Source organism: Cydia fagiglandana, chromosome 1, assembly GCF_963556715.1.
Source record: "Cydia fagiglandana chromosome 1, ilCydFagi1.1, whole genome shotgun sequence".
NCBI lineage: Eukaryota > Metazoa > Arthropoda > Insecta > Lepidoptera > Tortricidae > Cydia > Cydia fagiglandana.
This window is the reverse complement of record NC_085932.1, coordinates 18,519,988-18,547,164: the sequence shown is the minus strand read 5'-3', so window position 1 is coordinate 18,547,164 and position 27,177 is coordinate 18,519,988. Positions and strand designations below refer to the sequence as shown.

General features: G+C 38.0%; 1 protein-coding gene and 2 long non-coding RNA genes across 3 annotated transcripts in view; all 3 read right to left on the bottom strand.

Annotated features, from left to right (window-relative positions):
- The window catches only part of LOC134665567 (uncharacterized), a 34,607-nt gene extending 8,154 nt beyond the window's left edge, over positions 1–26,453 (bottom strand). Inside the window, exon 1 of the mRNA XM_063522542.1 lies at positions 25,978–26,453. Coding sequence (XP_063378612.1) covers positions 25,978–26,005 — 28 coding nt within the window. The 5' untranslated portion in view covers positions 26,006–26,453. The remainder of the gene's footprint in view (positions 1–25,977) is intronic.
- LOC134665302 (uncharacterized) lies at positions 1,968–4,298 on the bottom strand. The gene is made up of 2 exons (XR_010098354.1): positions 2,900–4,298; positions 1,968–2,178 (listed from the first exon to the last, which is right to left on the bottom strand). It is a non-coding gene; the product is annotated as an uncharacterized LOC134665302 (long non-coding RNA).
- On the bottom strand, positions 12,389–19,523 carry LOC134671006 (uncharacterized). Its single transcript, XR_010099157.1, has 3 exons — positions 17,857–19,523; positions 16,095–16,254; positions 12,389–13,009 (listed from the first exon to the last, which is right to left on the bottom strand). It is a non-coding gene; the product is annotated as an uncharacterized LOC134671006 (long non-coding RNA).
- Positions 26,454–27,177: the final 724 nt, after the last annotated feature.

Sequence of the window (27,177 nt, the reverse complement as noted above, 5' to 3'; positions counted from 1 at the left end):
TAATTGAATTTTAACAACACGAACGCCTTATTGACAAGCGCTCTTTTTGTTGAACCCACACCTACACGTCAAATAATGCTCGCTCCACACATTCACCTATGAACGCTCAAAAACGCCTATTCACGCAAGTTGTAATTAAACCATATTTAGAAAAGTCAGTTTTTATTACTGGGTGGAATTAGGGATGAAAATTCCGGAAAAAAACAAATGCTTATCGCACACACAAAAAACAACACAAAATTTCGTTTTTTCCGGTTTTTTTCCAGTTTAGGATGACTCACGTTAGACCGGGCTGTGGCCGGGCCGCCGGAGCTACCGGAGCTTCCTTTTCTATGCAAAGCGTTAAGCAGGCTACTGACCAGCCTTCCAAATGGATGCCGTTACAATGGATTCATCCAAATGGACGGCATCCTAATACTAAACATTGTACGTTTTTGACATTCACGGACCGATTTTGGAATGTAGCCACGCTATTTGGACTGTTGGAAGGTTCGTCAGGACCACCTTTATGTCATCACCAGGGCTCGGGAATGGCACGGTGCGGGCCCGGCTCGGTCTTGCTATGTGCAAAGCCCTGATCCCCCCGAGTTTCTTGACAATTTTCACTATGACATTGATGCATCAAGGTGATTTGCTTACAGTGCCTATGTTTACAGATAGGCTACCGCAAAACGTGATAATCGAAATTTCGTTATCTGCCTCTCTGTCGATCGAATGGCCATGAGTGATAGAGGCAGAAAACGATATTTCGATTTACGTGTTTCGCGGTAGGCCCTGGGATGTGCTATTAACGCAGGGTTTTGCGTAATATTGCCTATTTCCTGCCTCAAATTACAGTGTGACAAAAACCAGTAGAATATAAATAAGGGCGCCACTTTCTACGTTACTGTCTCTCTTTTTTGACGTAAAATGCTTAAAAAAATGGCATCAATTTAGTATTCCATACGTGGATTTTTACGTGGTAGTGGATTTTTAGTTCCAGTTTATTTAATTTCTACTATTTTATGTCGCACTTTGGGTATAGGCACTAACTACTGAAATAATACAATAGTACTCTTTGTATATATATTTTTTATAATAAACTAAACGGGGATTGGCTCTAGTCACACCTGATGGAAAGCGAAAACAGAGCCTAAGATGATGGAGCTTACCGGCTCAGTAAGTAATAATAGCCTATTCACTCTTGCTTTAAAGACACCGAGGCAGTGGCGTAGCTAGAGGATATGGCGCCCGGGGCACCAAATTTGCGCCCCCCCCCCCAAACTAAATGAACTAACGAAAGGGTCACTTTGTTACTTATTAAAGTTTACTTATAACTTAGACAAATACAGTGTATACAGGGCGTCCCAAGACTATGGGATGGGACATCAAGGGAAAGTACCTTAAATATCGTAGATAGGATATTTTGCTGAAAGAAGACATTATTTTAATTTAAAAAACAATTTAAACTGCATTCATAGATTTTTAAATAATTACATGGTTGAACCGGGAATCGAACCCGCTACACGAGAAAAAAAATCATCCAAAAATAATCCTTATCATGAATCCTTTCGATCGGTATGATAAAACTACAGGTGATTTTTTTCTCGTGCAGCGAGTTCGATTCCCGGTTCAACCATGTAATTATTTAAAAATCTATGAATGCAGTTTAAATTGTTTTTGAAATTAAAATAATGTCTTCTTTCAGCAAAATATCCTATCTACGATATTTAAGGTACTTTCCCTTGGGGTCCCATAGTCTTGGGACGCCCTGTATGTGTTTTTTTGGTACATCGGTGGCTAACAAGCTTACGACCCACCTGATGGTAAGCGGTCACCGCATCATATGGACGCCTACACTCCAGGGGTGTTATATTACATGCGCGTTGCCGACCATTTTAACCCTTTACCAGGCCCCGAAGAACCAGCGTGTCTTAATACGTACTTTATATGCTGTTGCAACCGTATTGAACGCCTTGTAAAAAATGTATTTATGAAAGTCGGAGATCTTCCTCTAAACCAGAAATAAAAATGTGGGTTACGGTTATCCCATCGCCTGTCTAAGTAATGAACTGTCATACTAGATTTTGTCTTATTATATTCTTGATCAGGCCAAGGGATATATTCCACCCACATCTTATATCGGTTATAATAGTCAAGGTTTAACTCCAAATCTCCTACGAACCATTATATCAATCACTGAAAACATTATTTTATGATCTTCATTCATGGCACGCTTCAAAATCCAATAATATATCTTTAGCAGCCATTTAAATCCACTTGACCAGTGATGTTAGTGGTTTGTTTACAAATTCGAACACTTTACTGAATTTAAGAAAAACACAAGCAGATATATAGAACCATTTTTTGTTATTTTCATGATTTTAATGATTGTAAGGTAATATAATCATATATTTTGCTAAATACTCCTGCGTCCTTGTGATATGACCAGAATTAGGATGTGGGATGACTCTATCCCATTGCCTGGCTAGAATTTGCCTGTGTGGGAACTATTCTTCCCATGACCCGATTAGATTTTGGGGCTCTTTGGTTTTTGTTATTTATTTTTAAGTATACAGGCTGTATCAAAAATACGAGTAGGTACCTAATTCGTTTAAGGGCATTCTCGGTACGTATTTATTTTTTGTAAGTATAATAAAATAACTACCGATAATATATCCTGAGGGACGGTACGGTCGACATTTGTCGGGTATGTCGCCGTCTTATATATTATTACTAGCGACCCGCCCCCGCTTCGCACGGGTGCAATGCTGATACTAAATACTTACCTCATTACTTTTTGGTTAAAAGCAACACAATTATTCAATTTTATGATACTATCTACAAGAAGAAATTCTTCAGGGAAAGCCTTTAAAAGGAGATTTTATAGCTAGGTACATGAATTCGCTCTAGGTTGAACACAAAAACTGTTTTATTACTTACGTGAGTTTTTATGACATGACAAGACAATTTACCGGGCCATGGGAAAAATAGCTCCCACACAGTTAAACTCTAATAAGGCCATGGGATAATGTCAACCCACATCCTAATTCTGGTCATACACAATAATGCATGAATATTTAGCAATGTTTACGATTACATTTGCTTTCAACACTCAAAATCTACAAAATATCAAAAAATTGTTCGATCTATGTACTTCTGTTTCATAGAAATTATGGAAAGTGTTCGAATTTCTCCGTAGTTTGCTGAAATTAGCGTTCAAGTGAATTGAAATGGCTGCCAAAGATATATTACGCAATTTAGAAGCGTGTTGTGAATGAAGATCATAAAATAATATTTTCAGGGATTGACAAAATATTTTGTAGGTGGTTTGGAGTTAAAACCTGACTACGGTAACCGATATAAGATGTGGGTGGAATATTTCCCTTGGCCTGGTAAAGGGTTAAAACGTATACACTTCTTTTTTGGAGGTCACCATAGCCTGTAGCCTCTCGAGAAAAGGGAATCTTATTTAACTTATTGTGAATGAGCTCCCTTTTCTCGACGAATTTCCTCCCGCCCGCTGTGAAGGGAATTCCTCTTAAACCGCACAGAGCGCGACCATTTAGATTCTAGGGTGTGAGGATAAACACTCTGCCTACGGCGAGCGGTGCAGTGATGGCAAGCTGTAACCGATGGCAGTTGCCTAGTTAGACAGCATGTTAAACAATTTTTCAGACAACAGCTCATTGTACTTTACCTTTTTTTTTCTTTATAAGGCAAACTTTTTTTTCGCGAGATCGGGGTTGGTCCCGTAGTAAAAGTTGCTCAGTAAAATCCCAAAACCTCCCTAGCAACGGGAGTGTAGTTATTTTTAGCCACCCTGTATAGGAATCCCCAGTACCTACTGTCGTCCGACAGATACGCAGCAGCAGCTGCTATTGGAGCAGGTTCCGTCTACTACGGCATATATGTGCTTGCCGGACAAAGGGCTAGCGATCCATTTGCATAGGTAGTCTCTTGGACAGTCCATAAGATGGTAACTTCCCGACAGGAGACCCCTGACGGAAAAGACGCGCTAACATGGGACACAGCTCTGAAGCACTCAGCCCGCTCGCCTTATAAAATGAAAGCATAGTAACTCCCGCCGAATATCCCTCTGCTTGATAGGAGTACCTAAAAGATCGGCTTTCTCTTTTGAGCTGTGGGCCAGATTACCATCCACATTTCACACTTCACAGTGGTGGTAAATACGACTGACGAAAGTATCCCTGCTGCTGTGCTTTTGGCAAGGCGGAGAGGTAGTCTTTTGCCCATTTTTGCGCCCCCCTTTGGACGGCGCCCGGGGCACGTGCCCCCTCCAACCCCCCCCTAGTTACGCCACTGCACCGAGGTCAAATTTCCCAGGAAACACAGATGACGGGAGCGCATTCCATTCCTTAATCGTCCTTACAAAAAAGATGAGGCAAATCGTTTTGTGCGGACAAATATAGATGGTCAAGCAAATCTTGTCAGTAGAAAAAGGCGCGAAATTCAAATTTTCTATGAGACGATATCCCTTCGTGCCTACATTTTTCAAATTTGCCGCCTTTTTCTACTGACAAGATCTGCTTGACCAACTATAGAATATTGACAACGAACGGGTGCAGTCGCTTTGCTCCTCCCGCCTGGACGTCCGACATTCACATAGACCTAGTATTAGGTACATAGATGAGCTATACGCGTGCCTCCGTGAGGGATAAAACATTCGCAAAGCGACAATATTAAAAACACGTTTTAACATTCCTGACAACATACCAAAAACAATCTACGTAATTCGGTCGGGTTATTTGTTGCCCACCATAAACCATATAAATAAATTTTGGTGGGGAACAAACAAAAAGTGAGACTGTGACAAGGACAAGCAATAATACCGCTTTCTCTGCTACTCCTACTGAAATTGCCATAAGTGCATCTGGTTCGGTCGTTTAGCCCCACCCCCGTGTCATCTCTATACACCGTGTTTTTATTGAATTCCGTTACCTTCGGGGTATGGATAAGTACGTTTAAAGCAGGCCACTGACGAGCCTTCCAAATGGATGCCGTTACAATGGATTCATCCAAATGGAAGGCATCCTAATATTAAACATTGTACGTGTTTGACATTCACGGACCGATTTTGGATTGCAGCCACGCTATTTGGACTGTTGGAAGGCTCGTCAGTGGCCACCTTAAGAGAACTAAATGGCGTAGATGATTAAAAAAAAATCTTTTTTTCCTTTTTTTGTAGAAATATTAAGTTTTAAAAAGTAATTAAATGTAGCACATAGCGTTGTAGTAACACGGGCATTACATTTAACTCAACCAAACAATTGAAATCTGTGACATGTCAATGTTATTTTGAACATAAATCGACCGAGATTGTACTTAAGTTTAATAGCAGATGTATGAACTCATTCTTAAACACTTATCAATATGTAAACCGGCACTAAGGCAAGTGTACACGCTTGTAGAGGCCTTATAGGAAAAAAATAAATTATTGATTATCTCCGAAATTGAGTTAATTAGAATATTGGTGTCTTTGAGAAAGTAATTTGATTTAAGCTCAGGAATGCACCCTTGAAATTAACGGAAATAAAAAAAAACACGGTGTATTATTGTACCTCTATGACGTCCGATGATGAAAAGGGAAAGGTGGGATCAGGTCGTGCAATTCTTTTGGGTTATTCCCACTAGTTAACACCAAGTTCTTACGGGTGGTAACTACTGGGATTTTTTTCCCCACCTGTGGTAAACCACTGGTAACTACTGGGAATTTTTATTCCCACTAGTTACCACTGGTAAAAGGTGGGAATTTTTTTCCCAGTAGTTACCACCAAAATATTGCTAGAATGCAATACTAATAAAAACAGTATAAATACTAAAGGATAAATGTAGCGTGCTGTAATAAATAATTATACATCAGTTAGTGATTCAGTAAACTGCTTTAAAAGTGATCAAACATATTAAACCAGTTTTACCGGTATAAGCGTAAACACTAAAGTAGAAGAGTCTCATTCTAGTTAAGAAGAAATTAACTTATTATCCGGATTAAATTTATCTTATTAGCTGTAAATTGAATTACATATTTATACAAACGTACAATTCTCAAAACTCAATTTAAGGTTGTTTTATGCGATTTTAATTACTTACACGGTCTTCCGATAAACATATTTTCCAAAAGAATAAAAGTTAAATAAAAAAAAAGAAGTGTACCCTCTGACTACTGATGCCCCACTGGTAGAGTGTTATTACCGTCCCGCTAGCGTGGGTGTTTAAAAGCAATCGAGCCAACCAGCGTAACATGACCGAGCGATGTACCCGAGCGTAATTGGAATGCGAACCTACGCTGGTTAGTCCGAGCAGTCAGCCGTCAGCCCATCCGAAGCGCGCCCTAAGCGGTTTTAATAACAACCATGCCCTTTTATTTAGCCTGACTACAAATTATGAATACCTACATATTCCAGCTCTGCGTCGTGTTATAATACTTATAATAGAACGAAATGAAGTAGCTCTAAATAATAAAACGAAATCAGTTCTGTCCGTTTTTGACTGATTGGTTTGTTCGTTTGTATAAATATGTAATTCAATTTACAGTTAATAAGATACATTTTATTCGGATAATAAGTTAATTTCTAGTTAACTAGAATGAGACTCTTCTATTTTAGTTTTTAAACTTATACCGGTAAAACTGTTTTAATATTTTTGATCACATTTAAAGCAGTTTACTGAATCACTAAGCGACACATAATTATTTATTTCAGCACGCTACATTTATACTAAACTATTTATACTGTTTTTATTAGTATTGAATTCTAACAATATTTTGGTGGTAACTACTGGGAATAAAAATTCCCAGTAGTTACCACCAAGCCGAGTTGGTGGTAACTAGTGGGATTTTTTTTACCAGTGGTAAAAGGTGGGAAAAAATGCCCAGTAGTTACCACTGGTAAGAACTTGGTGGTAACTAGTGGGAATAACACATTCTTTTGCGCACTCCCTAGGATATATCCGATAGAACACCGATAGACATGTAACTCGTCGGCGATGATATTATGATCGAGGCTTTGTAACTTTGATTTGACAGCCATCGCCAAAAAGTATATGAGCCCGGCGCTCTATCGAGTCCAGGGCTGCCAGCTGATAGTCGGACCAAAAAAAGTCTGCAGCAGATTTGATAGCCAGTGGCAGCAGTATTCCATGCACGAGCGGACCTATGTTTAGTGCCGCCTCACCTTAAATAGGACATCAGGTTTTGGTAGCAGGCCTGGACTCAATTGTCGACCCGAAATTTTGGTTGGATTATTATTGTTCTAATACAAAGGCCGCAATGAGACTACCATAAAATTTTTATTTTGTACCAAGTTTTGTTTCTTTTTAAAAATAAAGGAATGTCTCCTTTAAGTAAAATGAGCCAGCTTAAGGATTTAAGGTAGTTTCCCTCCAGGGCCCGACTTATCTTTCCACCCTGTATATGGCATCCTATTTGAAAGCAATCCTACAATTATGGTCATACACGCCAAATTTGTCAAAATTGTTGTTATTACACCATCATCTGTAAATATGTAATAAGTTTGTGCGTGTATCCTACTAACATTTGTTGTAAGATTTAAATTAAAATGACGAAATTGATCCTTAGTTGGCCTTAAATAAATTAAATTAAATTATTAATCACAGGATAATTAAATAACAACAATCTTAACAAATATAGCGTGTATGATGATCATGATTGTAGGATTGCTTTCAAATAGGATCAATAAACATTCTTTGAATAGGTAGGTATATCTTCCTTTGACGTGGCTGCTATAGTCTTCAGAATTTGATTTGCCGTGTGATCATCGCTTTCTGGTTGCAACTTGGTGCCATCGAGGAATGTCCATAGTATATAGGTATATGAAAGAAAAATATTTATCACAATACCTTCTACTACTACAGGGCGGCACCTTAAACCTTATTTTGGCAGTGATAATAATATATCCTTACTTAATATAAAATAGGTTAGGTGTCTACATAATTGTGTATCAATAATATTTTCAGTGGCTCATCTCTGTTATATATATACTAGCTTTTCCCCGCGACATCTTCAGCGTGGAATTATTAATTTAGGTAGGTAGCTATTATTTTATTCAATCAGTTAAAGGGTAATTTCTTGAATGAAAACTACCCTTTGTCATTCCCCGGGACTCAAACTATCTCTATGTACCCAACTAAATCGTGCACCAGCACCGGTGCTACACCGCGCGGGCGGGACAGTTCCTATTGACAAAGTTTGTTGTCCAGTTTGTGTTAAGTCCCCATACAAAGTTCCACCCCTTTAAGGGATGATTTCTGGAATAAAAACTATCCTATGTCCTTCCTCGGGACTATAATACCAATCTCTATACCATACCTATTTCAAATAAATCGGTTCAGTGGCTTAAGCGTGAAGAGGTAACAGACAAGACAGACAAACAGACAGCCACACTTTCGCCTTTATAATATTAAGTATGGATATGCACTAGTCCAAGCACCAAGGGCGTGTAAGCGATAAGATAGAGATTCCGTGTCGGTAAAAGACAATAGATAGGTACCTATATTAATAGTTGATCGCTGGCTGTTCACATTGCCGGCGAGGACTCTCTTTGCACTCTTTACTCGCAGCGATAAAAGCTGTCAACGATAAAGTCGCTTAGCGGTAGGTACTCGCTAAGCGATGTTCGCTTGGCGGTCGGAGAGACCATGCAACTAGAAAAAATAGTCGTATTGTTTTACCACATCTATATCGATATTACTAACGAACCTCTGTAACTCAAAAAAAAAGAAACTGGCCGCCTAGCCAAGGTTACAATCGCTATCGCTTCGACAACGAAAAGCATTATGTATCTCTATCACTCTTCCTCATGAGGGTGACAGTGACAGTTGCGTTTCGATCGCTACGGAGCGTTAGCGATTGGCATCTTGGCTACGCGGCCTGTATTTTTACGTGTCTATGTATAATCACCTGCCTAACACGAATTTTAATGTGTTTTTAAGACTAACAAAAACCTACAAGAACCTCTCTAAGTCGATGCACTCTATATAGTCATATGCCTTATGGGAATATAGTTCAGAGCCGGAAACCGCTACCAACTTTTAGTATGTTGTTGGGCATGGCATTGGGTCTCCAAAACTGCCGGGAGACGGCGGCGCCGGCCATCTACTTCAGCGGAATGACGTCATCAAAATGACTCCCGCTTCGTTGCGAATATTGCATACTGCACCCAAATTATGCATAGCACATACCCGTGTGGGGTATTAAATGAAAGCCAGTTAAATATACTATATTTTGTTTGTACAAAGTGTATCAAAATATGCAACAGTTTAAGAGAAATTTACAAAATAATAAAAATCACGTAAATAAATATTCGATTATTTGGGTTTTACAACCAAACCAAAAGTCAGACGATAAAACAATGTACTACAACATTAAAGATGACTTCTCAAGCCATACACTGATATCAATAAAATCAAAATTGGACCAAATATGTGGAAATTATGCATCAAAATGTAGATATTCGCCCATACAAATGCATAAAAGTTAAAAAAATCAAAATTGGTCATTTTCAGGATAATCCGCATAAGCTTCTAGTATGTTATTAGCAATATGACCTGGAGTCTAAAACTGCCGGGAGACCATCGCTGTTGTTCCTCAGTTACAAATAATGACGTCATATAAATAATCACTGCCGAATTTCGTAAAATGTAAATTATAGCTATACCACGAGCCTCACATACACGTGAGTTACATGTAATGAAAGGTTATTAAATGTATTATGATTCACCTTAACATTGTTTGTAAAAAAAATGTACGGTTTCAGAGCTAGAAACAACGAAATACCACTTTTTATGGAAAAAGTAGATATGTATCAATTTTATAGCTAAACTAAAACCGTCAAAAAAAATTTGCGTATAACATTTGAAAAACTTGTTATTCAACTATATATCACAATTTAAATTTTACATTTCCGACAAAAACTGTGGAAGTTGTGGAAAAAAAACTAAAGCGCCCCAACAATTCTACCTTAATGAGCTCATATTATGCAAAGAATAGTTCTATTTATCGAGTATTAAATGAATGAACATTACATAAAATACATGAAAACGACATTTTCAAATGGAACCTTATTTAAAAAAATAATAATTTAGTTGATAAGTAAGCAAAATACTGTTTCTTTAAGTACCTAATCTCCTCCTTTCAAAGTCGGTTAAAATGTGGCTTTTGTCACCTGGGCTACAAAGACAAATAAATTGACACCTCATTTATCAAAATCAGTTCAGTTGTTTCATGTAAAAAATACATAATTACATACGTAGATAGCAGTTCCTGCTGTAGTTGCGGTAAATATTAATATGAAATAGACTCTTATTGTCATGGCCTAACGCTACATTATTAGAGAAATGTAAAGTTACATGCCAGTAAGTAGGTACATGCCTAATACAAAATGCCTTATCGAGGTAAATGACCTATCAGTTCACTTAATGCGATACATAATTATATATTTAAGCCTCGATTAGCCTTGTACATACATACATCACTGGCTCAGTGACCCAAAGCAAAGAGGATCTTGGCCTCTGGCACAAAAGAGCGTCACTCTGCCCTATTCTGCGCCACTTCGCGCCAGTTGGGTATTCTTATAAAAGTGGAATCTTGAGTGGTGCAAGGGTTTCAAGGCTGAGCTGAGAAGGCTGGCAGAATTTTCCCTCTGATCCTCCGAAATACAGGTCACCCCTCTGATCATTCGAAGCCTCCATAAGCCATCTTGCTAACTCATCGAGGCGACGCCCGCTAGGCCTGCTAACATCTACGGCCTGAGAGTTTCAACGTTAGATGCCAAGCCACGCCAGGCCTTAATAGTAAAGGTCTAATTATTGAATTTTTATTTTTTGTCCGACTACGGCAGAATTTGCTATCTATGCGTGCATGTGTAGGTACCGTTAGCATGAAACTACTGAACTGATTTTGATAAATGAGGTGTCAATTTATTTGTCTTTGTAGCCGAGGTCACAAAAGCTACATTTTAACCGACTTTGAAAGGAGGAGATTAGGTACTTAAAGAAACAGTATTTTGCTTACTTATCAAGTAAATTATTATTTTTTTAATTATGGTTCCATTCGAAAATGTCGTTTTCATGTATTTTATGTAATGTTCATTCATTTAATACTCGATAAATAGAACTATTCTTTGCATAATATGAGCGCATTAAGGTAGAATTGTTGGGGCGCTTTAGTTTTTTTTCCACAAATTCCACAGTTTTTGTCGGAAATGTAAAATTTAAATTGTGATATATAGTTGAATAACAAGTTTTTCAAATATTATACGCAAAATTTTTTTGACGGTTTTAGTTTAGGTATAAAATTGATACATATCTACTTTTTCCATAAAAAGTGGTATTTCGTTGTTTCTAGCTCTGAAACCGTACATTTTTTTTACAAACAATGTTTAGGTGAATCATAATACATTTAATAACCTTTCGTTACATGTAACTCACGTGTATGTGAGACTCGTGGTATAGCTATAATTTACATTTTACGAAATTCGGCAGTGACTATTTATATGACGTCATTATTTGTAACTGAGGAACAACAGCGATGGTCTCCCGGCAGTTTTAGACTCCATGTCATATTGGCAATAACATACTAGAAGCTTATGCGGATTATCCTGAAAATGACCAATTTTGATTTTTTTAACTTTTATGCATTTGTATGGGCGAATATCTACATTTTGATGCATAATTTCCACATATTTGGTCCAATTTTGATTTTATTGATATCAGTGTATGGCTTGAGAAGTCATCTTTAATGTTGTAGTACATTGCTTTATCGTCCGACTTTTGGTTTGGTTGTAAAACCCAAATAATCGAATATTTTTTTACGTAATTTTTATTATTTTGTAAATTTCTCTTAAACTATTGCAGATTTTGATACACTTTGTATAAATAAAATATAGTTTATTTAATTGGCTTTCATTTAATACCCCACACGTGTATGTGCTATGCATAATTTGGGTGCAGTATGCAATATTCGCAACGAAGCGGGAGTCATTTTGACGACGTCATTCCGCTGAAGTAGATGGCCGGCGCCGCCGTCTCCCGGCAGTTTTGGAGACCCAATGCCATGCCTAACAACATACTAAAAGTTGGTAGCGGTTTCCGGCTCTGAACTATCTCTGCGACCGTTTCCCATAAGGCATGGCACTAATAAGATAAAACCTCGTTAACACGAAGTTTTGGCGTTTCCCTTGAGATCCGTGCTATCGAGGTTCCACTGTACTACTATTCTGTGACTAAGGTTACAATACTTAATTCACGAAGGCTGATATTTGCTTGTAGACCTTCATCATCATCATCATCATCTCAGCCATAAGACGTCCACTGCTGAACATAGGCCTCCCCCTTGGACCTCCACTCGTACCGGTTGGAAGCGATCCGCATCCAGCGTCTTCCGGCGGCCTTAACAAGGTCGTCCGTCCATCTTGTGGGTGGACGTCCTACGCTGCGTTTGCTAGTCCGTGGTCTCCACTCGAGCACTTTTCGACTCCATCGGCCATCTTCTCTGCACGCAATGTGGCCTGCCCATTGCCACTTCAGCCTGCTAATCCGGTGGGCTATGTCGGTGACTTTAGTTCGTCTACGGATCTCCTCATTTCTGATTCGATCACGCAGAGAAACTCCGAGCATAGCCCTCTCCATAGCTCGTTGAGCGACTTTGAATTTTGAGATGGGGCCGATAGTGAAAGACCACGTTTCGGAGCCGTAAGTCATCACTGGTAACACACATTGATTAAAGACTTTCGTCTTGAGGCACTGAGGTATGTCGGACGAAAAGACATTACGTAGTTTCCCGAACGCTGCCCAACCAAGTTGGATTCGGCGGTTGACCTCCTTCTCGAAGCTTGTAGACCTTATTAACCTTAAATACGGTGTTTAAAACGTCAAACTCGCATTCAAAAACTCGCTTCGGTCGCAGCCGGACGCCCCAACTCGTTTCCAGTTTTATATTTCTAATCGCTTCTCGCTCATCGTTCTTGGTGAAACCAATGCCAGTATATTGAACCTAAAAAATAATATATTATATTTACATTTATAACACGAGGTACGATAAATATACCAATTATTTTACACTACTGAAAACTGCAACTAAAACGTTCGATATGTTTCGGAAATGTTTGGGCACAGTCATTTGTAAGGTCAAATATCCTCCCATCACCCATCTAATTAAATAAAATGTTCCGTAGGTTGTATGTATAACTATATACAGGATACAGGTGTATAAAGACGGGCCAATAACACCTGCTTTGTAGGTATCTTAGTTCAGTCATTATAGATTTTGACCTGTGAATAATCAGTTCTTGGATTTTTTTTCGTAGGTCCCTCGGGGGGGTCAAGGGAGTATAAATTCAAAAAGTAGACTGAATCAGGCTTCTGTGTATATTCAAAAAACGGTTTTTCTTGAATAACTCGGGCATTTTTGATTTTACAGTAAAACCGTGAGGACAAAAATTGTAGGAAATTTGATTCTCTACAAGTTTGGTCCTCACAATTTTTCTTCTAGGATCGAGATTTTGGAAATTAAATTTTAAAAAAAGCGACAAGTTCCTAAACCTACGTATAATGAACACCAACTACGCCGGTATCGTCTTGGGTTGTCCCATTCGTTTTTCGTCAAGTTCTTAAATTAGTCCTATTCTGCTTTCGTCACCCATTCTACATTCGTCACAATCGTCGGTGGCTTTCAATGTAGAATGCGTGAACGAAAGCAAAATAGGACTAATTTAAGAACTTGGCGAAAAACGAATAGGACGACCCAAGACGATACCACTACGCCATATTGGTTAGTACCATGCAACCCCGCGACCCGCCCCGGCTTCGCACGAGTTACACAAAACCTTAACAGATTATACACCTAAATCTTCCTCAAGAATCACTCTGTTGATAGATGAAAACCGCATGAAAATCCGATCTGTAGTTTTTGGGTCTATCGCGAACATACATACACACAAACAGCGCGGCGGGGGACTTGGTTTTATAAGGTGGAGTGATTCTATACTCGCTGTGGTCAGTTGTCTTCCTCCCTCTCTTCCGCCCGGGAGGGTATAAATAATAAATAATTAAAAGCCTAAGCCGAAACACCTATTAAATACTTGTCATGGAGAAGTTACTTTCTGGTCTTCATGAAAAAGTTCCATTCACCAAATAGCACTGTTTAAATGCAAATGTAAAAATATACTATAAGTACCTATATATAAAATATTTGAAAAGTTTCGTCTATTCTTTCTGGAACCCATCACCAGAAATAGGTCTCGACTAAAATGATGCTTAAAAATAACTTGCAGATTAAACATAACGAAGAAGACATATTGCCAAACGTGAAATACGCGTCGTTAGGGTGTTCCAGCTGGTCTTCATCAGCAGTTCCACTTCATTAAATATCACTCATTTTATTTAATCTGAATGCTTGATCATCATATGATTCAACAACAAATTTAAATGTATTATGTCTGTAAGATTAGACGAGTTAGGAATAAATTCTTACGGAATGATCATTCACAGAGATAGGCAGAAAGATGGACAGACGGACGGATGCACAGACGGATAGACGGACAGACGGACGGACGGACGGACAGACGGACAATAAAGTGATCCTAAAAGTGTCCTGTTTTTTCCTTATGAAGTACGGAAACCTAAAGAATTACTTTCTGCTTATCATAGCGTTCTTTCTTTAGACATACGAGTACTTTATAGTAAGTAATAATCGTATTAACTTTATTCCTCTTCAACTCGATACCTACACCCGTTCCCGAGATAAAGGGCCTTGACTTGACAGACAGACAGACGGACGGATAGACAGACAGACGGACAGACGGATAGACGGACGGATAACGAATTGATCCTTAAAGGGTCCCGTTTTTTCCTTTTGAGGTACGGGACCTAAAAAAATAACTTGTACTGATCATAGCGATCTTTGTTTGGACATATCGTATAGTAATACTCGTATTTACTTTACACCTCTTATTACATATTTCGGTCCCTTTTACATATTACTTACATAGGTGAAAGAAAAACTATTAAGTTAAGTATGTATACCTATATATATACTAATATTATTTCTAGTACCAAAAAATCTACTTACTAACATACCTACACGTAATTTAAAAAAACCGGCCAAGTGCGAGTCGGACTCGCGTTTCTAGGGTTCCGTACATAAGTCCGACTCACGCTTGACTGCACATTTCTAATAGGTTTTCCTGTCATCTACAAGTGAAGATTTTATGTATTTATATTTTGTGTATTTTTTGTATTTCAAAATTTTAGACTTAGTAGTTTCGGAGATAAAGTAACTTTTAGGCTATTTTCTTAAATAACTTCGAATAAATGTATTTTAAAATTATTAAAAAAAAACTACTACTAATTTACATATGTGTACCAAATTTCAACTTAATTGGTCCAGTAGTTTTGGAGCAAATAGGCTGTGACAGACGGACAGACAGACGGACAGACAGACGCACGAGTGATCCTATAAGGGCTCCGTTTTTTTTCTTTTTGACATACGGAACGCTAAAAACAAACCTCCTATGAGTAGATCCACTTCACTAAATGTCACTTTTTTTGAACGTAAATACTTGCTTTATTGATGAAAACACAAAAATCGCTATATGTATGCCTACTTATAAGATTCGAGGAGTTCGGATGGACCCATCATCAGAACTGGGATTTGATAAAAACGGGATACCTATACTTTAAAAAAAAATCCAAATCGGTTCACCACCGCCAACCGGTTGAAATTCTAACCTACGAATAAGTAGTGGCTTCCAAAATTAAAAATACCTACTTTCCAAATTTCATTATAATATAGTTTTTGAGTAAAATTGCTGTGGCATATGGACGGATAGACGGACAATTCTACCTTAGTGTACTTATGAGCTTAATCACAGAATAAATAATAGTACTAAGTACAGAAGACTCACTCTCTAACAAAACGCGTCTGTTACGATCAGCACAGATATGGCCGCTAGGTGGCGACAGCGCCACGCGCGGCTTATGGCAAACCCCAAAATTGGAGCCGAACGGACGTACTTTTAGCTACCTGTAGCAAAGCAACGAAATCGCGGAGTGAGACACGTCAGTTAATATTTACTTACTTCTTTTTTTTACTTTGAGACATTCTTAGCGGTAAACGTATTCGCTATGGCCGAAAACAGTTTATAGATGATTATCTTATATCGATGCTTTAAATTATTGTTGCTTTCCCACAGCCATCGTAAATTTATTATCTTTTAAACTTTCGTTTTTCATGCGTTCCTGAAACCATAAAGTAACTATAATCTGTGCTGAAACTGAACAAATCTGTACACATGAACACTGAAGAACGTGAGATTGATGGAAGAAAATAATGCCAAAACCTGAAAGCTGAAATCTAAATTTGAAGAATGTAGCAGAATGCATTGAGCACTGTCAGTTTTTTGATATTCCATATTCCATAATATCAATATCCAGAGAGGAAAATTGCGACTACGTTTGTATGGAGAACCGGACATCCCCTTGCCTCTTAATAATATGCTTCGGCACATGATTACACATATTTATATGTAGGTACGTGCATTGTATTTCCATATCTTACAAGCAGAGAGCCAGACGGTGCTTGCTGGATATTGGTTTCTGAAATCTTCGACTAAGTCTTGGGTCATATGAAAATAAAGCTCTTTACATAACATTGTATAATATTTTCCTTTTTCATAATTTTTTTTATATAATATGCATTTTTTTCTTGGATATAAATTTCTTGACTTCGATTGACGTGTTTATTATTTTCGTTACTATGACAGCGTGAACATTGAAAAAAAAAATATAACGTGAAGGTTGAGTCCGCAGGTGAAGGTACAGTGACATTTATAGTTGATCAAGCAGATTTTGTCAGTAGAAAAAGGCGGCAAATTTGAAAAATGTACGCGCGAAGGGATATCGACTCATAGAAAATTTGAATTTCGCGCCTTTTATAACTGAAAAGATTTGCTTGACCATCTATATAACTCACACAAGCAAGAACCACCAACGACGATTTAAATTAATATGATAAGCATTTAAATAGCAACTTTTTGGCGTTTATCGTGCGTACTTCTATTCGTCTTTTGGGAAAAATTACCACAAACAAAGGGCCTACGGTGAAACACGAAATTCCAAATTCGTTAACTGCCACTCTATCACTCTTGCATATCCGAGCGATAGAGTGGCAGATAAAGAAATATCGCTTTTCGGGTTTCGCGGCAGGCTGTAAACAAACCGCCTTGATCCATCAATGTTATATAAGTAGTTGGTCAAACCAATTTGTCAGTCAGTAAGAACCGGGAAATCTATAGTCGTCCTTTTCTTTTGGGTGCTAGTACTAGTGTAAAGTGTAAGACAAAGATTGTATGATTGTCTCTGTCTATGATTGAAAGGAGACAACCTTTGAAAAAACTATATTTATTCGAAACATCTGTGAAAACTTGATTACTTATGCATGCAAATTTTCAGCTTAATTGAACACCCGGGAAGTGGGTATTTAGATTTGATTGATACAAACAAACAACGGGGCAGGTGAAAGTGAAACTACATAAAAGCTTGTAAAAATGTGGCTTCTGGAATTTCCAAGTTCTATTGGAATTTCAGATGAAAACGTCCTTATTGCATTTGAAGCATAAAGACGTACCCTTATTATTTTATGGAAAGCCACAAATAACAACCAATTCGAGGCTACTATTATTAAGGTGGCAAAATACGAGTAGGTCAAAGTAACTCGTAAGCCTCGTAACACAAAATAAGTTTCACAGAACAAAATTATTTAGGTACATATTCTAATAAAAGGACTGAAGTGTAGTGCTGCGAAGAAACGGTATTTTAATGACATAATTTTATTATGGATACCTATACATGGTAGAAGAAGACAAGTAGGCATGGAATCCTCCATTTTGCGTGGTCTGACGCATCTGGCCGGGCTTTCCCGATTTTCTGTCGATGTCTGTGAAGACCTTTCGTCACAAAATACCTAAAATAATAAGTTTTAAATTAATCAAAAACTCTCCAGTTTGCTATTCATTCAAACTGAAAACATCCAAATTTCTAAGTCGTTATACGACCGGTGTCTTATATGCCACTGAAAATTCAACATCAATAACAACTAATTAGGCATAGCGTCCAATGTAGAGAATGGCACAGGCACTTAGTTCTTACGAATTTTACCTGAATTTATTAATCAAAGGAGCTGATGTAAAAGTGAGTTGGGAAAGTTGGCAGCTAGTCGCCGAAGGTCCGGTTTTCCAGAGTTTAGCCCCTAATCAAGTAATCATGCACCTCACATACCCTGGCTCATGGCTTAGGGCTTTTAACAACACAATAAATGCTTATTTTGCCGCTTTCTCCACTATCTCTCCCTGCCATCTAACCCAGAGGGGAAAAATATATACCTTATTGTGGCTACTCCATCTTCCTCATGATAATTATTTTACTTCACAGAAAAGCAATTGGTTAAGATAGTTACAACAAAGTCATTGTTAATAGCCGGGGTTAGGACCCACGACCATTGGTTTAAAAATTATACTTTTTACCTATATGATTTGTAAGTATGTTTATAATAAATCTGTTTTCTTTTTGCCATTTTGAAGTAGTATTGTATCGCTTTATATTATTATTTGTCAATTATTTTTTTAATCATAGACAATTGTCACATGTTCGTTTCATGATAGATCTACACCCACGCAACTGCATGTCATGTTCTTGCGGTTTACTTTTATAACGCCAAGATCGAAATTTGACTGCTAACTCCATCTTGCGTCCAGTAGAAGAATCAAAGTATTGTAGAAAAATGAGCATGCAGTTTACTCTATGCCGTAGGATCCCCTTTTGAATGTCATAAATCCAAATATGGCAGCCATACCCATCGACAAAAAAGTCTAGTTTCATTGACAGTTACGATCACAAGTTGTCAAATGTAACAACTTGCGATACATTGTGATCCTAACTAGAGCTGGGACACGTTGGCAAAATGCGTACCAAAAGTACGTTTCTATGAAAATACCAGTTTTACGTGTACCACCCCAAATAGGCAATTTACGTGTTTACCGTACTTAAGCGACTTACAAATAAGGGTTATTTATGCAAATATCGACTTTTCATTAGTCTGATCTGACGTATCGTGACGTTTTGAGTCAAGGCCATTAATCAAATGACATATTAACAATGTAAAAATTATTTCCATTATTTTTTGATCCAACAGACACCCAGACGACTGTCTGTTAACAAAAAAATATTTTACTTAAAGTAAAAATAAGAATGGAGGTACGAGGTGTTGGCAACTTCATATTTGTTATATTTCGAAAAATAGAGTCCGTGCTTTTAAATACTCGACAAACAAAACGTCGTCCATTAGGAAAAACCTGTCCCAAAAACTATTTCAGTACAACACCCCCACCTCTAGTGTGGATAGAGTTCACTGACAGGTGGTGATTGTACGCGATTCCACAAGTCATGATTTATCCGCATCAACTGGATATCCCCCTGATACGTCAAATGTCCGTTCTCGAATACACCCCCTGGTCTGTCAACTTGGTCACAATTTGTTTTAGTCAATTTAAAAATAACTAACGATCATTTTGACAGTTGTAATAAAAGGTGTAGAGTCGGACCAAGCTAACTATGCATGGAATTATTGAAGTATTATTGGAATTTATAACGACAAAGTGTAAAAAGTCATGAATTCCGTTTCTTAAATGCGATAACAAATATTAATTACCTATATTTCTAGCAGGCAACTACCTACCACCTATATTGTCTCAAGGTATATTGATATGCACAAGCTCATCATGCCCAATGCATGCGCAAAGTTGTTGTTTACTGCATTGTGGGTGCACATATGAGATGACACATATTTTGGCAACTGACACAAATCCAAAACAAAACGTATACGGTTTTATTTTCTTATAAATTATACATGAATGTTAATATTGGCCGTATTAGGAGCATTGAAGAATGAATCATGAGCGCGTAGGAGCAATATTAATGGTGTCTTACAAAGCGAAACGCCCTGTAAGGATGTGTAACATTATGCTGGCATAATCCTATTAACAATGTGCTTGTATTATCTGCTTTTCATATTATGCTCTAATATGTTTTAACCACAATGTTTTACGCTTTAGTTAGATTAAGTAAGTAGGTAAATTGTTAAAATTTTGGTATACCTAGGTTACTTACCGATTACCGATACCTACTAAATCATACACCTGTAATGTATCGTCTATTGGCAGACGACTCGTTGCATTATCAGCGTGAATAAACATACCAAATAAGTAGGTATACTCTACCTAGTACCTACTATGTTTACAACAGCATAAACAAACTAGCATAAGTAGTGAACTTTGTGAAACAGCTAACAACGATGACAAATGACAACGTTAGTAGTTAGTGCTATAAATTTTTATTTACGTACCTATAAGAATGGAAATCATTCATAGTTTCCTGGGAATGTCAAGAAGCATATCGGAATCGGGATATACTTAAGTAGACATTGTATTTCTTTTAATATTTGGATGAAGACCAACGCAGCGTTGAAGATAAAACTTATTAGCTAACAATAAGTAGGTGTCGATCTATTATAATAATTATAATCTTGCTACGTCCGTGACCTGGCAAACAATTACTAATTTTAATAAAATATCACCTAATTTTCATACATTTCGGCTGATCAGGGGGCCGTTTCTTAAAAGCTTAAATTGTAACACCTTTTGTTAGAAAGGGATTTCCACTTGTATTACAAGTTACAAGCTTTTGAGTAACGGGCTCCAGACGTCGATGTCTTCAATGGAACGGTTACCCTTTGACGATTTTTGTTTTGGTGCCTTAGTAAAAGTTAAGAATGTGGTAGGTAAACTGAAGAATTTGTTTCAAGCCATAATACTTAAATCACTGAAGACAAAAGTACTTATACATACAGAATAAAATACGGTTTGCCCGCCGTGCCCTACGCCCTAGCTTGCGAAACGTGCCCGCTAATAACGAAGAGGCTTAAAGTCCCACAAAGAGCTAATATGGAACGCTGTATGCCCGGCATATCTCTCTGCGATAGAATCCGAAACGAGGAGATCCAGCGACGGACCAAAGCAGTAGCAGTCGACGGATTGCTACTCTGAAATGGGCCTGGCCCGGACACGTATATTGGCCCGGACACGACATCCGACATGATGGGAGGTGGAGCAAGCGGGTCCTAGCGTGGAGGCCTCTTTCTAAAAGACCGGATCACAGACCTCCTACCAGATGGGAGGATGACATCAAAAAGATTGCTAGCCCACTCTGGCGGAGGCGACCTGCTTGGAGGAAAATTGGAGAGGCGTATGCCCAACAGTGGGCGCATACTCGCTGACGAAGAAGTACCTATAGGTAAGTTATTTAGTGTGACTTACGTACTTGTTGTATATATCCACCTTGCAAATTATGCCTAAGGTATAGGATCACAGTCAGTCATTTGCGGAAGTGCCGCACTCTTAATATGAACGCTGTTTAAACCATCATCTTATTGATGTGACAGGCCAATGATGATAGGATCATTAAGGAAGGCACTCATTTTAGTCGAAGTACTTAGTCGTTTTCACTTTGAATACCTACGAGGGAAATTAATAATATTTAAGTTAAGAGACAAATTTTCGAAATCAGTAATTTCTTATTGTCAGCTGCATTCAATGATGTGTCGTTAAAATTTTCCCTTCGTGTCAAGTCCGATTAAAGTTTCCCACTCTGCCTGATGCTTGACCACTTCTTTCAATCTAGGCCTGACAGTTAGTACGTTACAAGAAACTATGCCAGCTCCAATTTGTTTATTTAGCGTCTCCCGACTAACGATACAGAGCCACCAATATGCGGCCAGATTTAGCGAGAATAAGCCGTATGTCAATGGGGTATAAGAACCATACGGATCATTAATAACTTGGTGTATGTAGTTGGCAAATAAGCATAGCGGCTCTTTACCCTTATGTGAGAGGTGTCAAATGTTCACTGACCAAATAGCAAACCGCATTCTATTTGTTTTTCGCATTCGCAAATCCTTTATGGAAATATCAGTTTCTTCATAGTATTGTTATGTTATAAGCTTAAGTTAATACCTAATGCATGTGTTACGACGTCGAGATGAGTAACAAATATAATTTAAACTAATTTCAACCGTTGTTTTGCTTTAAGTTAAATAAATTATTGTAGGTTTTACTAACGAGGGCCTCGGTCCTCTTGTCTACCGCCTACTTATGTTACGTACCTGTATATATATAAATATATTTTAGGTAACTAAAACCACGTAGATAGGAGTTTTAGTTAACTAAATAAAATAGGGACCATAGCTCAATACGCCCTAAACAGTAATCAAGGTACAATTTTACGTGTGTAAAACTATAACTCTACCTAAGGATTAAAATTTCTAAGTTTTGAAAAAATAATTTTTAAGAAAAAAAACCGACTTCTATGGGGCCCGGTGAAAGATTATGGTAGAAGGTGCACTATGTAGAAAAGGAGGTAAAACCAGTACCTACTTTCTAGTAGCATTTCGTTTCCGTAAGGGTCGTAGTTATCTAGCCTAACCTAACCCACTTCTCTGATAGCAGTTCGGTTCTGTGAGGATCGCAGTTCGAACCTAATAATCAAACCCACTTTTCTAGTAGCATTTCGTTTCTGTAAGACTCGCAGTTCTAACCAAACCTAACCCACTTTTGTTCGGTTCTGTGAGGATCGCAGTTCAAACCTAACCTAACCCACTTAACGGCGCATGCGGTGCGGTGTACGGGAGTTTGAGCGGGAGGGGTTTGGCATCATCATACCCACATTTTATGGTAGGTAATCATAGTGGTTTATTTAGTTTAGGTATCATAGTGGTTTTCCGGGTCAAGGTCCGGGTCTCTGAGTCAGAGTCCGGGTCCGAGTCCCGGTCCAAGTCCGGGTCCGGGTCCGAGTCCGGGTCCGGGTCCGAGTCCGGGTCCGAGTCCGGGTCCGAGTCCGAGTCCGAGTCCGGGTCCGAACCGAATCCGGGTATGAGTCCGGGTCCCAGTCCAAGTCAAAATCGAAATTCGAAATCACCAAACATGTACTATGCGTCGTTGAAGAGTTCTGTTCTGATCATCATCAGCAGTTCCACTTCATCAAATGCGACAGTTTTTAATGTAAATGCTTGATTTTATGATGAAAATACAAAAAATTCTATACGTATGCCTTTAAGATTTGAGGAGTTCCCTCGATTCCTTATGGATCCCATCATCAGAACTCGAGCTTGACAGAAAAGTGGCTTAAAAACTAAACTTGCTTAACAAACATAACGAAGAGGACAAATCGCCAAACGTGAACTATGCGTCGTTGAAGAGTTCCGTTCTGATCATCATCAGCAGTTCCACTTCATCAAATGCGACAGTTTTTAATGAAAATGCTTGATTTTCTGATGAAAATACAAAAATCTCTATACGCATGCCTTTAAAATTTGAGGAGTTCCCTCGATTTCTCATGGATCCCATCATCAGAACTCAAGCTTGATAAAATTGTGGCTTAAAAACTTAACTTGCTTAACAAACATAACGAAGAGGACAAATCGCCAAAGGTGAACTATGCGTCGTTGAAGAGTTCCGTTCTGATCATCATCAGCAGTTCCACTTCATCAAATGCGACAGTTTTTAATGAAAATGCTTGATTTTCTGATGAAAATACAAAAATTTCTATACGCATGCCTTTAAAATTTGAGGAGTTCCCTCGATTTCTCATGGATCCCATCATCAGAACTCAAGCTTGATAAAATTGTGGCTTAAAAACTTAACTTGCTTAACAAACATAACGAAGAGGACAAATCGCCAAAGGTGAACTATGCGTCGTTGAAGAGTTCCGTTCTGATCATCATCAGCAGTTCCACTTCATCAAATGTCATGTTTTTGAATGTATATGCTTGATTTGTTGATAAAAACACAAAAATCACCATATGTATGCCTTTAAGATTTGAGGAGTTCCGTCGATTCCTCATGGATCCCATCATCAGAACTGGATTTTGACAAAAACGGGACCAATCTGTATGCATATACATACAATCAAAAAAATAATTTTCAAAATCGGTCCAGTAATGACGGAGATATGGAGTAACAAACATTAAAAAAAAAAAAACATACAACCGAATTGATAACCTCCTCCTTTGGAATTTGGAAGTCGGTTAAAAAATAGATGTATCTACTTACCTACCTACAAATAAAAACATCTCTGTGCCGATACCCTCAACCATTAAAGATGAGTCTATACTAGTCTACTGGTCTTGTCTTAGTCCACCAACCAGTCTTAATTAAGAAGGAAATACGAGGTTCGTGTTATCAAGGTTCCACATTGAATAGGAATTGTATAGCACTGATAAACTCCGAGTCTGTTCGGAAAGAGAAGAGCCGTGGCATGTATTGGGCCTCATACATTCCACGACTCCAATTGTTTGCTTATGCTTGTATTGTATGAATTATCCCTAGATTGTAGTGTTGCATTAGTAATTAGATACGAGATTGTTTTGACAGCTGACGTGTTGTAGTATGCAGCTGAGTCAGTGGGCGTCATCAGCGATGCAGGACATGACTTCTGCTATCATAAACTATAACCAAGGTCATCTAGCATCATATACCTAACCAATACAAAGCTATTAAAACACGTGCAGGTAGGTAGTGTTAATGGTTCATTGCAAAATACAAGTACATAGTTAATGTACTCATACTTATGTAATCATTTTCTATCTAACGCATACCTATGGAGTATCATCTTTAATGTCGTGATTCTGATTACCTACCTATTTTTTTACACGCTTAGATATGTTATAAAACGGTTTATTTAAATTACTTATTGTATACAAAAGGGACTTTGATTGAAGAAACATCCGTTTTTTAGGGTTCCGTACCCAAAGGGTAATAACGGGACCCTATTACTAAGATTCCACAGTCCGTCTATCCGTCTGTCTGTCACCAGGCGGTATATATCTCATGAACCGTGATAGTTGAAATTTTCACAAATGATGTATTTATGTTGCCGCTATAACAACAAACACTAAAAAGGTACGGAACCCTCGTTGGGCGAGTCCGACTCGCACTTATCCGGTTTTTTAAGTATCCTTAACTGAAGGTAATTACACAATGACTATCGTCATATAACTTTCCCGGAGACCGATTCTGTTTTTAATTTTTTGTTATGAAAGTGATGGATTTGACATGTAAAATTGTCACCGTTAACAGCTCACTGATCAAATCGAACTCTCGGTCTCGTTTCAGTATTTTTAATTGTGGAAAAACCAATTAGTCTACTGACTGTAATAATTTTATGGCATCTCTTGTGTTAAATATCTTACATAATGTTACAGTAATTAAATTACCTAACAACATTCATTTACGAGTGTGTTAAGTAATAATAATACATGGTTTTGCACATAAATAAGTCAATAACACGAAAATAAATTGTAATAATCATATTTTTGGAAAGTTATAACTATTACATAAGTGCATAAAAACCATTAGGTACTTAAATTAGTTAAGAAACGATAATTTAGATTAAGTACCTAGGTGAGAACCAGGCCAAAGAGCCGCATCGGTGTCACCATCGCGAGACCAAACAAGAGGTGCAATTGTACACGAACATGATCAAATTTCATTCAACCTTATGTACTAATAAGTATTGCCCACTTACTTTACTATGATAATATTGATAATGCCTCACACGTGACGTAAACAATTAATTCTGCGCTGCGTTGATAAAAATCAATGTTTTTATTGCGATAAAATAACGTTAACTAGGTTAACCGGCCTGACTGGATTTTAGCCAAATCCTGTTACATCTAATAGATACATTAAAAAAAAATTATACTAAAACTTTGTTAATTATACGAAGATAATTTAATAACAAGAATTTATTTCAATGTTATTGTGTATGATTTTCTAAATTAATTGATTGTATGACGATGATTGATTAAGCAAAGGCACTACGTCACACTAAAAAACAAGTGTTTAAAATATTCACCTCCGCCTTCGGGCAGCATTTGTGACATCCAAATCCAGTTAGAATGCACTATCACACAGCATCGCACTCGCGGCGCCCGCGCTCCGACTGCGCGCGGCGAGGTTATGCAAAAGCGCGTCGTTATCAACAGCCGGAGGTCGGCACTCTAATCTAAATACAGACATCTCGGCCCAAACCAAAATCGCTCGTATTACTTTCAGTTTTCATGCGAACATACGGCCTAAAATTAGAGACGGCTCGCTACGAAAATAAATGCGTTTTTACGTGTTTTTCGTGGATGCGGCCGCTTGCCAGCGCCGCGGGGGTAACTCGAGATTCGTGCCGTATTTGGCAGGCGCGCACGGTTTTGGGTATTTAGTTTCTTGCGCTGAATTTAGCGCTTCCACTGCGCGTACGATGCGCGCGGTGCGCATGCGGGCGCGTACAGACTGCCGCCTTATATGGCACTAGCGAGTTCGCGGAAGCGGTTCCGCTATGCCCCTTGATTCAGCATCAACTGACAATATATTATTTACATAACTTCCCTAAATTGAGCATGACTATATTCTTTATTACAGAACACATCATTATTAGAATAATTTATGATGTACATACCTACAAGGAAAAATGTTAAGTCATAATGTTAAAGAAAAAATACATAGGTTAGTACCTATGTTAGGTATGTATTTAAGAAGCCGAAATAAATAATGCAATTACAAATATTACAATATTTTAAAAGTAGGTACAACAAAAGAGATGACCATTTACATGGTCTTCATCGTCAATTAAATCTTACCTATCTGCTTTAGTTTTCTTTCCAGTATAAAGACTTACGAAAATTAGAGTATTCATTTATTTAAATATGTATTAATTTTTATTTAAATTGTCCCCAATGAATACTGCGCCGTTACCGCGAATTCTCAAGAGACGGATAATTTCCCGGTAACGCAATGAAAAAGGTAATTTCACTCTTGTATTACCGAATATTTTTGAATGAATTCCATTCATAATGTGTCATAATTTTGCTACTCGCAGTGGGTACCTTAGAAACCAAAATATAAAAAATACAGGTACCTAACTAGGTATCGATACAAGGAACAAAAATAAATGAACTACCATTAAAAGCACAATTAGCACAACCACCCATTTGCACCACAATCTGGCATTATCTCAGCATTATCTTGAGCTATCTCGCCCGCCGAGATAAGGTAAATGCGCTTT